This window comes from Ambystoma mexicanum, chromosome 2p, assembly GCF_040938575.1.
Source record: "Ambystoma mexicanum isolate Mex_15411 chromosome 2p, UKY_AmexF1_1, whole genome shotgun sequence".
NCBI lineage: Eukaryota > Metazoa > Chordata > Amphibia > Caudata > Ambystomatidae > Ambystoma > Ambystoma mexicanum.
In genome coordinates, this window is record NC_090923.1 from 1,313,854,460 (window position 1) to 1,313,870,265 (window position 15,806).

The 15,806-nt window shown below is 44.4% G+C and overlaps 1 protein-coding gene across 1 annotated transcript in view; it reads right to left on the minus strand.

Moving 5' to 3' along the window:
* BAIAP2L1 (BAR/IMD domain containing adaptor protein 2 like 1) overlaps window positions 1–15,806 on the minus strand; it is a 1,517,181-nt gene that overhangs the window by 559,807 nt on the left and 941,568 nt on the right. The window contains exon 9 of the mRNA XM_069645654.1: window positions 3,313–3,463. Coding sequence (XP_069501755.1) covers window positions 3,313–3,463 — 151 coding nt within the window. The remainder of the gene's footprint in view (window positions 1–3,312; window positions 3,464–15,806) is intronic.

A 15,806-nucleotide genomic window follows, 5' to 3' on the forward strand; every position in this document is an offset into this window, starting at 1 on the left:
GCACCATGTTCAAGTCCCACACAGGGTGTGGACGCTTGACAGATGGGCACATCCTTGCAAGACTGTGTAAATGTTTTTTGATGATCCGGTTAGAGGTGGAAAAGGTAATTGCCTTATAGTTCCTATATGACTCAATTGCTGCCTAATAGGTGCGCCACGTGTCCACTTGTACTCCTGACTGAGCTAGATGGGCGAAAACATCAGTACATGGTCTAAAGTGCAGCTAAGGGGATTCACATGGTTGTCCTTTGCCCAACCACCAAAATGTATCCAATTGCTCTATATTGTCTTCCTGTGTAGTATTTTCTGGACTTTTGAATGATATCCAGATTACTCTCCGATAATCCCCAATGAGCGAGGGACGGTTCTATTATGAGCTGCCGCTCTGACATGGGGAGTGGAATTGAGCCTTGCCCAGTCATCTGAATGTGGTAGGAGTGCCATATCCTGGCCTGCCAGACTGGCACTATGAGTATCATGCTGCAATTCTCCGAGTCCGAGAACTTCCTCACCACCTTCTGTATCAATGGTGTTGGAGGGAACGTTTAGGAGAGCCTGTCGTTCCACGAGATGTAGAATGTATCCCTTAGGGATTTCTTGTCCTTTCCCATCCATGATGCCAATCTCCTGTAGTTGGTGTTGCTCTCTGTGGCAAATATGTCTCCCTCCTTCTGATGTCCCCCATGCCTGAAACAGCTAGGACAGAATTATGGGGTTTAGTTCCACATTCATAGTTCTACATCCCTAATTTGCTCAATGTGTCTGCTTCTGTGTTGATCTCTCCCGGAAGGTGTACAGCCACAATGTGAATATCGTGAGCAATTGCCCACTACCATATTTGACTCGCTAGTTCGCAGAGCGGTGGGGATCTTGTCCCCCCATTTGTTCAGGTAGAAGATGGATGTTGTGCAGAACTAATCTCCTGGTGATAACCGGTAGAAATGACCTGAGCGTCAACTGAATCGCCCTAAAGTCCCACAAATGTATGTGATGATGCTCGTCCCTCTGTGGCCCTAATCCATACAATGTGAACCTCTCCAGGGTTGAGCCCCACCCATCGAATGAGGCGTCTGTTGTGATGGTGACCTGTGGATCTGGCTGGTAGAAAGGAGCACCTTTATGCAGGTTTGCCTCTTACCTCTACCAACAAAAATCTAGTACCATGCTCTGTGTTGTGGTGACCATGTCCGATTGTGTCCCCCATTCCTGGTCCCAGGAGTGCACTGGCTGGAGCTGAGTTGCCATCATCTTCAGTCTTGTGTGTGACACTGGTAGAATACACGCTGCCATATGTCCCAGCAGGTGTTGAAACCACTAGGCTGTGGTCTCCTGCCTGGCCAGGAAATGGCCAGTCGCTCTCCTGAGAGTCACTAGCCTGTCTGGTGTCGAGAAGATCTGCACCCTTGAATTCCAAATGAGCCACAGGAAGGTCAAGGACTGGGACGCGTCGGCTTGTGTAGGTTGATTGAAACACCACTCCCCTCCCCAGGTAAAAAAAAAATGTGAGCCTGCTCAGCATCGACTGCACTGCTGCTGCCGAGCTGGCCCTCGTGCACACTTATTTTATATGTATGAAATTTCCAACTGATGAATATTGACTTGTCACATTTTATCTATATATGTTCTAAGTTTGGACTCCATAAACAAATTTTAAAAAAAGTCTTTGTATCTCCCCAAGGCCCTACTAGGTCCCGAATCTCCAGCTACCCAACTGTAGCTCGGGATAAGTCACTGGTTCTTCAGGGGTTTTGGAGACAGTCGCTCAGCTTTCGTGGCTCTGCATGAGCGCCTCACGTCTTTTGGGCAGCCAGTTTCGGCACTGTTGTCTGACTGCTTGGTATACCTCCACAAGGTCAGGCCACCATCTCCATGTCAGTCGGTCCTCTGCTGGCTTGTGCAGGACTCCGGTAGGCTGCTGCCGGCGTCCGCAGCGGGCAGACTTGCTTCTTTATAAAGTGTTCACCTTTCCATATTCAAACTTCCAGCGTTGGCCAGACTTCAGCTCTCCGGTTCTCCTTCCTATCTTTTAGTGCCTTGTCAGTCTTTATGCCTCTCAGCGGGGTCCTCCCCAGCGGAGCATTGAAGTCCTTCGTCTGTTTTTTGGATGTAATCTTCAGGCCTCCTTGGGGCTACCTCTTCCCAGTACTTCCTACCTTAACCAATGAAGCAGTCAGCATAACTCCTTCAATCTTCTTTACAGTAGTCTGAGAAGATGTAATGTTAGGTATTATAGGAAGAAGGGAAGGGGCATTGCAATAGAACAAAATAGTTGATTTTCAAGAATCAGAGGGTTAGGGAGTTCCATCATGTAACAGGAGTCCTTGTCCCTATGATGGGAGTCTCTCCCTGCAAGGTCTTCCCCCATATTACCATCCCTAAGGGGAATATTGGGTAGCGACCTCACCTGCCTAGCCCCACACGGAAGGGCTCCCCACTGTGGAGAAGTGAAGTGATCCCATGATTCGTCACAATCTCCTCAATTGCCATCAACATTAGACTTCTCCTACTCGGTATACACATCTCTAACTTCAGCATGAATGCATCAGCATCTGGAGCCTAAACAATCCTTATAGGAACAATGACAAGAATATGGATATGGCTTTTGCATATGCACAAACACAGTGTTTCTGTGATGCACTTTGCCACCAATTAATCCCCAAAAAGCCAGTTGACTTGCCCTATCAATGCCATCTAGTACCGATGAACAGGCTTTTCATTTTCTTTAAAATCAGTTAACCTACTCAGACACCTGCAGGATTTTCCCATACTGTTAGTTCATGAGGCTTATTGTTAAACGTTCACAGTAAGAGCACAGATGTACTTCCATTCTTCTATAGATTTTTTGGTTTGTTTTTTATACAGGTAGTTCTATTGTGCAAAAGAGGAGGGTGCAATAGCTACATTGTATGTGTAGATTTCTCCTTCCATCTTTGTACTCCTCTTTTCACTGCTTTCGTGCAGGCCAGAATTCTCGGAAATAAGGGTAAGAAGTAGGGCAACAATAACATCTATGGTAAGCATGTGTCATTTCATTGAAAAGCAACTAAACGAAGTTAACTTTGCATGATTAGTACCACTCATTTGTTCACAGAAGTGTGGTAGACGTGCTCTGGATACAAAATATAGTACAGACATTAAAGGACATTTCAATTTTATTTGCATTTTATGTTATGAATAATAAATATGTTAACTATATAAAAATATATTGCAATATGAGTCATGCAGACACAGTTTTTCTCCACCAGCATGGAAGCAAAATATATGATACATTTATTTAGTATGGACAAAATCAATTAAAATGTAAATAATCACCTGCTGTGTTCAATCTTTCATTGGGAGGCATCTTTTGAACGGTTGCTGGGTTATTAAACATGTCAACTAAAGGACTTGTATGTGCTTTGTTTGGTGGGGCTGGGGGCATTCTTGGTGTACCTTTGGTGATAGAATCGTATTCATTTTCAACCTAGAGAAAAAAAGGAAAAATAATTTGTAGACATGCTTGAAATAATAGCGGACCAGTTCATCTCTAAACAAAACTAAATATTGTGTATAAGTAGTATTTTCATCAAGTGGTCTACAATAACCTTTTAAATTGGCCCATCTGTAAAACAATATTAAAATCAGATATGTATCCCCTTAGATATATCTTTGATTTTGCTGCTCCATGAGATAGCATACAATGAAAGCCTCTGTTTTGAATATTGTCAGGAATTCCAAGCTTAACTTCAACAATCCAAACCCCTACCCCTCCCACAGAGTACCCATGTACATTGGAAAGCTATGTCTTCTTCTCAGCGGCTACCTAATGCAACTATTTATCATTCGATTTAAGGGCACACACATTCATATTAGACTTGAAATCAAGTCAACATACAACTATTTTCCCAAATAATGTCAAATACAGAGGAACCACAAGGATGTGCTCTTAAGAAAGGTGTTGCTACAATGTGCACCTAATAAAAGAGTATAACATGCCTAAAGAAACGAAGACTAATCAAAACTAGAACATATGACTGTGTTCTATGAATCACACAACTTTTGAAGTTGACTGTGTCTCAAGATCAAAGTTACCTGTCGGTATGGTACTGATGCAATAGACCTCTAGAAAGACATTGAAAATAATAATGTGACTCCCCAAAAAGAAAAAGTCACTTGACCAGTAAGTTCCAACACTGGTTTACATGAGTCCAATACAGACAGAGAAGGAAAACCTCAGTGCAATTACTACTTGGGTCTGCAGCCTATGGCTCTCCAGATGATTTGGACTACAACTCAAATCAGCCCTGGCCAGTATAGTCAAAGGTGAGGGGCCATGGGAGTTAAAAGCAGTACAAAGCATTTGGAGTGCCACAGGTTGCAGACCACTGGTAGGACTAACTATGCTATGGGTCATTTGGGTTTTTATAAAATCGTGATTCTATGAAGCAATTATGCGAGCTAACACCTACCTACATTCCATCCTGGTATTCTAAACCCAGAAAAACAATTAAAATCTAGTGATTTACCACACACCCATTATATATATATATATATATATATATATATATATATATATATATATATAGCACTTTACCATATAGTAAAGATACAAATAAGAATGTAAACAAACATTTGATTTTATTCGATACTGATCTGAAAGTAATGTACAATATGAAGCTATTCTATGTTTCAGCAAATATACATAATATCTTATTTCAAGGCCTCCCAAGCTGTTATAAAAAATTCTTTAACATTCACTTAAGAAAGATTGTAAATATTTTCTAATAAAACGTTTTTGATTTTTTGAAGGAATGTTCATAAAATGTTCCATCTTAATAATTGTGAAGCATTTTAAACATGTGACTGACACAGCCCTGAAACAGAGTCAAATGGCTTGAGATGAAGATCTTGATTGAGAGACAACCCAAAGAATTGGAAACATATTCTCTGGGTTAGTTGACCTTGACCTGAGTTTTACACAACAAAAGACGGTACACTTCTTATATTGGTCTCCAAGAAAAATGTGGTACTTTAGATTACTCCCATTTAACTCATGCTGATATTGCTGTAAGAGATGGGATACCCCATGTATACATTCTGCCATTGTAGTAAACATAATTCTTGGAAGAAGGTATTCAACTGATAAACATGATTGTATGCTTTTCTTACCCAAGGCAACCAATGTCATGTATCATGGGACTGTTCCCAAAATCTCAAGGTATGACAAATGCAAAATGGAAATGGACTTAGAGCTTCAATAATAGCCAAAAAAGCAGATACTAATATTTTGGAAATATCGGTCAAAACCCTCAGATGAAGACTGATACATGGGTTAGTGGCTCTTTCAGCAAAAGATAGAGTCTCCGATCTAGGAAGAGATGAGAAGCATGGGGAAAATTCAATTAACTTTATGAATGAACTGAATTCAGGCATAATTGAAACCTGTTTCCATAACTATGAAATACTTTCTGGATACTTTGCATTACAGTGGAGAAAAGGCACCATGTTTATAATTTACTAAACTGCACACTTTAGCATACACAATTCACTCAAAATCAAGAAACGCACTGCTCGTTTATATTTTCTCAACTGTAAATCTAACTACAGAAGATGTACACTCTTCATGCAGCAAGTGCCATACGTAGAGCAATGTGAAACATGTTTAAATGTATTTTTGAACTCTAGTCCCACTGCATCTTCACCCAGATAATGACTGCCTGCTTAAGATGAACTAGTTACGGTTCCATGTGATAATGTTGCTGTGAAAAAGTCGCCATGTAGATGACTTTTTTTTCATGACCCCCTAAAATTCTTTCCCCAAATATTCTAGATGGGGTATAGTTATATATTATTACCTCTAGTTCTACAACATTTCGGGAAAGTGTTTGATTGTCTGGAGGGTGCATTTACAGGGAAATGTTGCAACCTGGTGGTCATTTTCAATGCAAAGTTATCACTGGAGAGCCTAGTCACACGGTGCCCATTCACAAACGTAATGGCTGCCTGCTTGAAATGTACTAGTCCCCTACTAAGCCCTTCACCTAGGCGACTGTCAACAGCACAAGCAGTCCATCTTTACTGCACCTCTTCACACAATGTGAGAATGTTTTTAGATTGGATAGATTTGACATCTGATCATGGGAACTGTACAGATTACTACAAATTATCTTAAAATCTTGTTACGGATTGTGGGAATTTTATGGCAGAGCATGGGAAAACGCTGAAAGGATACTCTAGTTAGGTAGTTGTGAGAGGTCAGAAATGTGAGGCAAACAACTTTGTGAAGATTTTTCAAAAGATGCCATTTTATTAACTCAAAAGGTTGGATAAACGACTCCCCGACCCCAATGAGGATTTCTCTGCCTAAAATAAACTAAAGAAAAACAAGTTTCTATCCCTCACATTTACACATACAACAACTCAATAAGGTTAATGTGTGTAACGCTCACCTGATTCTCGCAGAGGCGCCGGTCTTGACTGGGCGACTACTGTATCTTCAAAGGTGATGTGTAGCACCCGGTTGGCTCTTTGGGCTGGACCTCTGTGCACTGTATGCCTGACGTGTAGAGTAAGATGTCTGCAGATAGAAAATATGGGGTTAATGAACTGGGGTTATTGGGGTGTCCCTATCTCTTTCCTCTTCTCCTCTCCTGTAGACCCCCAAAGGTTAACGCTCTCACCTTAGGTAAGTGAATGCCGAGCTCTCCATCTGCCTCGGGGCAGGGTGCTGTAACCAGTTTCTTCACTGGATAGGTAGCGCAGGCCTCTTGACTTCAGAGGACTGCTGTCCGTAGTTTACTGCACGAACGGTAAGTTTCGAGTCATTCAAATGTCTTTAAAGTCTTTAGTAATGATGTCTCTTGTTTTGCAGGGTTCCGGCGATGGCGGATGACGGGCTGAAGTAAGTTGAAGATGGAGCCCATGTGATGAATAGAAGCGCCTGGAAGCACATAAGTAAGCGCTTGTTGCCTGCTTCACTATGCGCTCTAACTGTCTTTATTTTGCAGGTACGAGTTCGGAGCGGCTGCAGGGTGCCGGAATACCCACTGGATTAGATGTGGAAAGGAGTAATGGCACGTGAGTATTAAAGTTCCCCAATGTCTTTAAACGCACCTTGTTTTGTCTTTCAGATGCGGGATGCAGCGCCGAAGGCCTCCGGAGCGTGCGAAGAGTTGGTAAACTTTTGTCTTTCAGATGCCGGAATGCTAACCTGTTCTTTCTTGTCTTTATAGGTGTTGCTGAAGACTGGATTCAGGATGGTAAGCCTTTGCCTTTCAGATGCCGGAATGCTAACCTGTTCTTTCTTGTCTTTATAGGTGTTGCTGAAGACTGGATTCAGGATGGTAAGCCTTTTTCCTTAGGCCCAGGACCGGATGCAGAAGACACGATGAGCGTTCTGCTGCAGAGGTTGCAGAATAACGCAAAGCAAGATTCATCCACCGGGTGTGGTTTAAATAGCCTCCTGTAGTGCTTAGGTGTCTCCTTCCACAGCCACGCCTAAGTAAGAAAAGAGTTCCTGGTAAGAAAAGAGTTCCTGCCTTCCAGAAGAGTTCCAGTGTTCTGAATCTAGGGAGTGGCTCCAGCCCCACCCAACAGGAAAAGTAGTTCCAAACAGAAAAGGATCAGAGGCTCAACTGGCAGGCAAGTAAGCAGCATGGTCTGCTGAAGGTAAGTCCACCCAAGCATTATGAGCCCGGCGCTTCCAGCGCTGGGACTGGGCATATTTATGAGCCTAGTGCCACTGGCGCCAGGACTGGGTCCAAAAGGTCCCAATTGGGACTGGTTGGCACTCGGAACCTGGGTTATGGATCTGCTTCCAAGGGAGTTGGGAAAACCCTGACCTTTTGGAAGCAGAGATCATGACAGTACCCCCCCTCAAGGCCCCTCCCAAACCGGGCTTCTCCGGTGGTTTTGACTTGTAAGGAAATGTTCGGTGAAATCTTTTGATTAGGCGAGGAGCGTGGACATATTCAGCAGGTTCCCAGGATCTCTCTTGGGGGCCGTAGCCTTTCCAGTCAATTAGGTAGAATAGTTTAGATTTGGAGATCTTGGAGTCCAGAATGCTTTTGACTTCAAACTCGAGTTCTCCATCCACTAGGATAGGTTTTGGAGATTTGGTTAGTCGGGTTTGAGGTTGCACGGGTTTTAATAGAGAGACGTGGAAGACCGGATGTATCTTCATGTGCGGGGGCAAGTCCAACTTGACCGCTACTGGGTTTACTATGGTAGTGATGGAATAGGGACCAAGGTATCTTGGGTTGAATGTGCGTGGCCCTTTTAGAGATAGATATTTGGTGGATAACCAGACTTGATCCCCTACTTGATAGTGAGGGGCTTCCTTCCGATGTTGATCTGCTCCTTTCTTGTATTGTTCTTTAGCCCTTTGAAGGTGAGAAACAGCTTCCTTAAAGGATTGGTTGATTGTAGAATGCAGGTAGTCTACTGCTGGTGTTTCAAGATCTTGGAGGGGATCCAACTCCGAGGTTCGAGGGTGACTGCCGTACAAAAGAAAAAACGGGGTTTTCCCAGTCCCCGAATGGACAGAGTTATTGTAGGCATACTCGGCTATCCAAAGGATATCTTTCCAAGTTTTTTCAGTTTGTTGCAGCATGCAGCGTAAATACTGTTCCAGAGTTTGATTGGTCCTCTCGGTTTGTCCGTCGGTCTGAGGGTGGTGACTGGTCGATAGTCTCACATCAATTTGAGCCGACCGACAGCAACTTCGCCAAAAATGAGAAATAAATTGACTACCTCGATCCGAAATTAGAACCGAAGGAAAACCGTGCAGTCGGACGATGTTTTCGAGAAATTCTCGGGCCAGAGTTGCTGCTGTTGGCAAGCCTTTGAGCGGAATGAAATGCGCCATCTTGGAGAATAAGTCCACGATTACTAGAATCGTATTGTATCCGGAGCATGGAGGTAGATCGGTGATGAAGTCCATAGAAAGCGTATGCCAAGGGCGAGGTGGGATGTCAATAGGGCGTAAGAGGCCTGCTGGTCTTTCCTTTTGACTCTTGTTTTGGGCGCATACTCCACAGGACATTATAAAGTCTCTGATATCTTTTTTCCAAGACGGCCACCAGAAGTAGCGCTTGATCTTTTCTGAGGTCTTGGCTATACCGGGATGACCTTCCATTAAAGAGTCGTGATAACAAGAGATTACTTTTTTCTGTAAATCTGTGCTGGGTAGGTATAATCGTTCTTGGAAATACAATAAGTTGTCCTTTACTGCAAAGTCCTTTCCCTGCAGATGCCAATTCTGTATGTCTGCTGGAGTTACAAGTTGCCTGGCTTTATCCTTAACTTCCTCTATGGATTCTGTGGCGATTACACCCAGAATTCTTTGTTCGGGAATGATTGGTACAGGTTTAGGGTTGACCAAGTGTTCTTCCACTCCCATCCGAGAAAGGGCATCGGCTTTACCGTTCTTTGTACCAGGTCGATAGGTAATTATGAAGTCAAACTGGGCAAAGAATAATGCCCAACGGAGTTGTCTAGAGGATTGGGCTTTTGCGGTCTTCAAATATTGCAGGTTTCGGTGATCCGTAATCACAGTAACGGTGTGTCGGGCCCCCAGCAGATAATGCCGCCAAGCCTTAAAGGCAGACTTGATAGCCAGAAGTTCCTTGTCAGTAATCGTGTAATTGATTTCAGGAGGCGAGAATTTGCGGGACCAAAATGCCACGGGATGCAACTGATTGGTTACCGGGTCCTTTTGTGATAGAACTGCCCCCATGGCAAGGCTTGAAGCATCAGTTTCCACGATGTAGGGGAGTTCGGGGCGAGGGTGTTTTAAGATTGGTGCAGAGATAAATTTAGTCTTCAAATCCTGGAAAGCTTGTTCCGCCTCGGTAGACCATTCAAAACGTTTGTTTTTCTTTAACAAGGCAGTGATGGGCTGGACTATTCGAGAGAATTCGGGGATAAACCTGCGGTAAAAGTTAGCGAAGCCTAACATGCCTTGCACACCTTTTACGGAGGATGGTGATGGCCATTTGAGAACTGCATCGACCTTCTTTGAATCCATACGCACTCCGCCAGGTGATAATATGAATCCCAAGAATTCAACTTCAGTCACGTTGAAAACACATTTTTCCAACTTAGCGAAAAGTTTGTGTTGACGCAATCTTTCGAGGACCATTTTCACGTGTTTCCGATGTTCAGATTCCGATGAAGAATAAACGAGGATGTCGTCAATGTAAACAACAACACATACATCTATGAGCTCTCTGAGGACATCGTTCATAAAATATTGAAAGGCGGCCGGGGCATTGCAAAGTCCGAAGGGCATGACCTGATATTCAAATAGCCCATACTTGGTGCGGAAGGCCGTCTTCCATTCATCGCCCTCTTTTACTCGTACCAAGTGGTAAGCTCCTCTAAGATCCAGCTTTGTATATATGCATGCTTTTCTGACTTGGTCCAGGAGTTCAGGGATCAAAGGTAACGGATATCTATTCTTAACGGTGATCTGGTTCAGGGAGCGATAATCGATACAAGTTCTAAGGTCTCCTTCATTTTTTGGAACGAAGAACAAAGCTGAAGAAGCAGGGGACTTGGAAGGACGAATAAACCCATTTGCCAGGTATTGATCCAGGTATTGTCGAAGGTGAAGGTTCTCAGGCTCGGTGAGGGCATAAATTCTACTACAAGGAGGAGTAGATCCAGGTATCAGGTCTATCTGGCAGTCATAAGACCTATGAGGAGGTAGAGAGTTAGCCTGATCCTTCCGGAAAACATCTTGGTATTCTAGGTATTCGGGAGGTAACTGGGGAGTCTCTGAAGACATTGCGGCCAGTGCAACACCAGGTGGAGGGTGACAAGTAGAGACACATTCTGGAAATTGAACCGTTCTTGCTCGCCAATCGATCAGAGGATTGTGTTTCTCTAACCAAGGTATTCCTAGAATAATCTGAAACTGAGGGGCCTTGATCACATCGAACACGATCTTCTCATGGTGTCCATCTTGACTTACTAGCGTCACCTCTTGAGTGGTATGCGTTACTGGCCCGGAGGCTATCTCCGTACCATCCACCGTAGTAATGACGTCCTTTACAGCCTTGGGACAAAGAGTTAGATTCATCCTCAAAACCATTTCATGATCCACATAATTGCCGATGGCACCGCTGTCGACGTAAGCTTCAATTGCATGTAATCGATCCGGATTATCAGGGCTAATGAGGACCATAGGTATCACGAAATGCGAGGTCACGGAACTGGTTTTCACGCTCGGCAAGAGGACCTCTATTCTTGTCGGGCGAGGTCGTTTCCCTGCTCAGAGTTTGTAACTTTGGTAACTGCAGCTCCTACTGCCTTCTTGGCAGGTTTCACCGGACAGTCTCGAAGAAAGTGCCCTGAGTTTCCGCAATATAGGCATAATTGCAACTGTTTCCTCCTTTCCCGCTCCCTTTATGTTAGAGGACCTTTCAGACCCCCTATTTGCATGGGTTCCCCGGAGTCTACTCCTTTGGAAGGAGTTGGCGGTTTGGAAAATACTCGAGCATCAAACTTGGAACGATCGGCCTTCCTGTTCTGCAGCCTGTGATCTATTTGAACGACCAAGTCTATATAATCCGAACAGTCTTGTGGGGGATTCACTACTTGGGCTAAAACGTCTTTGAGCTCTCCACGTAGACCTCTATAAAACAGCGTAATCCTTTTGTCCTCAGGCCATTGAGTTTCCACTATTAGTCTATTGAAAGATGCAATATAAGCCAAAAGGTCTTGATTACCCTGTCGCAACGAAAGAAGCTCATTGTCCAAGGCCTGCCCCTGTGAATGTCTTGCGAACAGTTTTTCCATAATAAGCTGAAAGGCTTGAAAATCATGGAGAACCGGATCATCTTGATTAACTAGAGGGATCGACCAGTCTGCCGCATTGCCACTAAGGTACGAAAGTACAAAAGCTACTTTTGCTTGAGCAGTTGGAAAGGCTGCTGGCCGGCATAAGAAGTGCAACCGGCACTGATTGATAAATACTGCAAACCTCTTTGGGTCACCAGAAAATCGTTCGGGCGGAGCCACAGGTACATTCCCAGGTAGGTTGATCTGCACTGGATTCATAGAGGATGTTGAAGGAAGATTTGCCCCTGATGCGGGTAACGGGGTCTGTCCGGCTTGTGACTGTAGCACTTGTCTAGCAAGATTGTCTGTTCTCTCCTTGGAAATAATTAGTTCCCTTCTTAGAGCATTCGTTTCCTGACGAGCTGCATGCACTTCTGCCCTTAGTTCCCCAAGTAACCGGGCTAGGGGGTCAGTATCCGAGGTTTCCATAGCGCCTGGGCGAGAGTTTTGCGGTAGGCTTTGCGTTCTGTAACGCTCACCTGATTCTCGCAGAGGCGCCGGTCTTGACTGGGCGACTACTGTATCTTCAAAGGTGATGTGTAGCACCCGGTTGGCTCTTTGGGCTGGACCTCTGTGCACTGTATGCCTGACGTGTAGAGTAAGATGTCTGCAGATAGAAAATATGGGGTTAATGAACTGGGGTTATTGGGGTGTCCCTATCTCTTTCCTCTTCTCCTCTCCTGTAGACCCCCAAAGGTTAACGCTCTCACCTTAGGTAAGTGAATGCCGAGCTCTCCATCTGCCTCGGGGCAGGGTGCTGTAACCAGTTTCTTCACTGGATAGGTAGCGCAGGCCTCTTGACTTCAGAGGACTGCTGTCCGTCGTTTACTGCACGAACGGTAAGTTTCGAGTCATTCAAATGTCTTTAAAGTCTTTAGTAATGATGTCTCTTGTTTTGCAGGGTTCCGGCGATGGCGGATGACGGGCTGAAGTGAGTTGAAGATGGAGCCCGTGTGATGAATAGAAGCGCCTGGAAGCACGTAAGTAAGCGCTTGTTGCCTGCTTCACTATGCGCTCTAACTGTCTTTTTATTTTGCAGGTACGAGTTCGGAGCGGCTGCAGGGTGCCGGAATACCCACTGGATTAGATGTGGAAAGGAGTAATGGCACGTGAGTATTAAAGTTCCCCAATGTCTTTAAACGCACCTTGTTTTGTCTTTCAGATGCGGGATGCAGCGCCGAAGGCCTCCGGAGCGTGCGAAGAGTTGGTAAACTTTTGTCTTTCAGATGCCGGAATGCTAACCTGTTCTTTCTTGTCTTTATAGGTGTTGCTGAAGACTGGATTCAGGATGGTAAGCCTTTGCCTTTCAGATGCCGGAATGCTAACCTGTTCTTTCTTGTCTTTATAGGTGTTGCTGAAGACTGGATTCAGGATGGTAAGCCTTTTTCCTTAGGCCCAGGACCGGATGCAGAAGACACGATGAGCGTTCTGCTGCAGAGGTTGCAGAATAACGCAAAGCAAGATTCATCCACCGGGTGTGGTTTAAATAGCCTCCTGTAGTGCTTAGGTGTCTCCTTCCACAGCCACGCCTAAGTAAGAAAAGAGTTCCTGGTAAGAAAAGAGTTCCTGCCTTCCAGAAGAGTTCCAGTGTTCTGAATCTAGGGAGTGGCTCCAGCCCCACCCAACAGGAAAAGTAGTTCCAAACAGAAGAGGATCAGAGGCTCAACTGGCAGGCAAGTAAGCAGCATGGTCTGCTGAAGGTAAGTCCACCCAAGCATTATGAGCCCGGCGCTTCCAGCGCTGGGACTGGGCATATTTATGAGCCTAGTGCCACTGGCGCCAGGACTGGGTCCAAAAGGTCCCAATTGGGACTGGTTGGCACTCGGAACCTGGGTTATGGATCTGCTTCCAAGGGAGTTGGGAAAACCCTGACCTTTTGGAAGCAGAGATCATGACAATGTGTGGCAGTTCACATAAAACAAATGTAACAGTTATATTAACAGCCTGATAACGGTCTCTCCTTATAATCTGGTGAATTCCCTGCAACAGATTCAAGCAGGATTCTATTCAATAGTTACAAAAGAATAAGGAAATCATGTCTTGTAACAACATTTACAATTCAGTACTTTTGGTTCCAACTTGACAACTAAAGTTCCAACTTAAATTCCACCAACAGTTCAGAAATGTTCAACAAGGTTTTCCCTCTTTCCATTTTTGACAAAGAGCTCAAAACAACTTCTTATAAATCAAGGATATTTTCATAGTTCATATTTGTCAGGATTATTCTGTAACAGTTCACAAGAACACCTTTGGTGGTTCTGCTACCACTTCAAGACTTATAACCACACCACAGTACTTCAATAACTTCCACCTGGTCCACTCACCTGCCAGGCCTAGTACCACAGAGTGTTCTGCCCTGGTGTACTCTGTTGCCAGGACAGAATAAGACTACTAACGAGAAGTACTCCTGTGGTAAAGGTTTGCTTCAAACAGGCTAGCAATCTCTTTTGCTCCACAACATCAAGTTTAAGTATTTCCTCTGGGGAAACAAGAAACGCAGTGGGGCTGTTTGTTCCACACATATGATTGCCGCACGCATTGCAGGCCACTCTCCACGCCTCCTGAAGGCCTTCTTCCAGAAGGGCATCGCTCCTGCCATTCTTGTCTCCCCACTTCTGCATTCATATAAAATCTGACAATAGTTCTCTCTCACTCTTATAGTTCTTTGACAATGTGGTTTAAGCCACTTCCTGTTATGCACTCCTTTACATATGGGCAATATGTTTGTTTTTTAATAAACAATTGAGTTCTTAATTACCCATTCTTGGCTTTGGAAATGTTACCTTGTCTTGGTATAATTCTCTTTTGGCTTTGGCAATCGGTCTTGGTATTGGTTTCTCAGGTTATTGCCCTCTCTTGGTACTGGTATTTAATCTGCCCCACATAGACACACTCACGCCCTTCTGGTCCGATTGTTAAATTCCTGTTCTGCCACTTGCTCTGTTTTAAGTCAGCTTGGTTTACAACAGGAAAATTAATTTGCTTTATGTCAGTTCTGTATTCAAAACAATGTTTCTTTTTCCACTTCATTCTGGTTATGTTCTTGTTGTGCTTTAGGCCCCTGGACTTGGCCAGTGGGCGTTTACGGAGCGCTCCGGTGTCACAATCGACTTGTGAACTGACCGGGTCTGGCATGTGAGTCCAGTCGCCTCGCTGCCTTCAGGTCTTCTGCTTCAGCTTTCCTGCACAGCCTGGCAACACCATCTTCTCAGGTCCCATGGTCTGTGCCTGTCTAAGAAGCTCTCCTTGCTCCCACGGCTCTCCGGGGCTCACCTGCCACCAGAGCCTGACTGACAGGTTAGGAGGTCAATATCACAAGACGACATAGACTCAAATGGTTTGTGAATTAATCCTGACAGAACCAAATTTAGATACCACTGAGGTGGAGGATTGCGGATAGGTGGATGCAACTGTTGAAGGCCTTCACAATTTCTTCAAATTAGCCTCATTTGATAACGAAAAGGATTTCTCTTCTCTATTCAAATAGACACCTGACGAATAATAATATTTACAAGTCTCTACTTTAAATCGTGATGTCAGGAATGTCAAAGAACATCACATCGTTGACAGCTGCTTTCAATGGGTTTAAATTGCGATCCATATACCAATGGTAAAACCAAAACCATTTGCTTCGTTATTGCTTCCTTGTGGAAGCTTTCCTGGAAGCAGTCATGCTTTTTAGTTTCTGTTCATATAAATACAAATGTGCAAAGGTCAGTTCTTTAGGAACCAAGCCTTAAAAGTTCAGTAATTTAGAGGAGGTGTGAAGCACCTGCCCCTTCTGTTGGGTCAGAAGATCTTCCAATAACTGTAGATCTACACTGTGTGATGAACCCTACAGATCCCTCACTAATTCCCTTCCTCCAGTCTCCTCCCAAGTGGCCAGGGAAAGGCAGATGCTTCCTGATTCTGACATTGAGAGTGGTGTTCTGCTCCAGGATCACCTGAAAGGAGAAAGGGCCAAGGGGAATGAAAGGAATCCA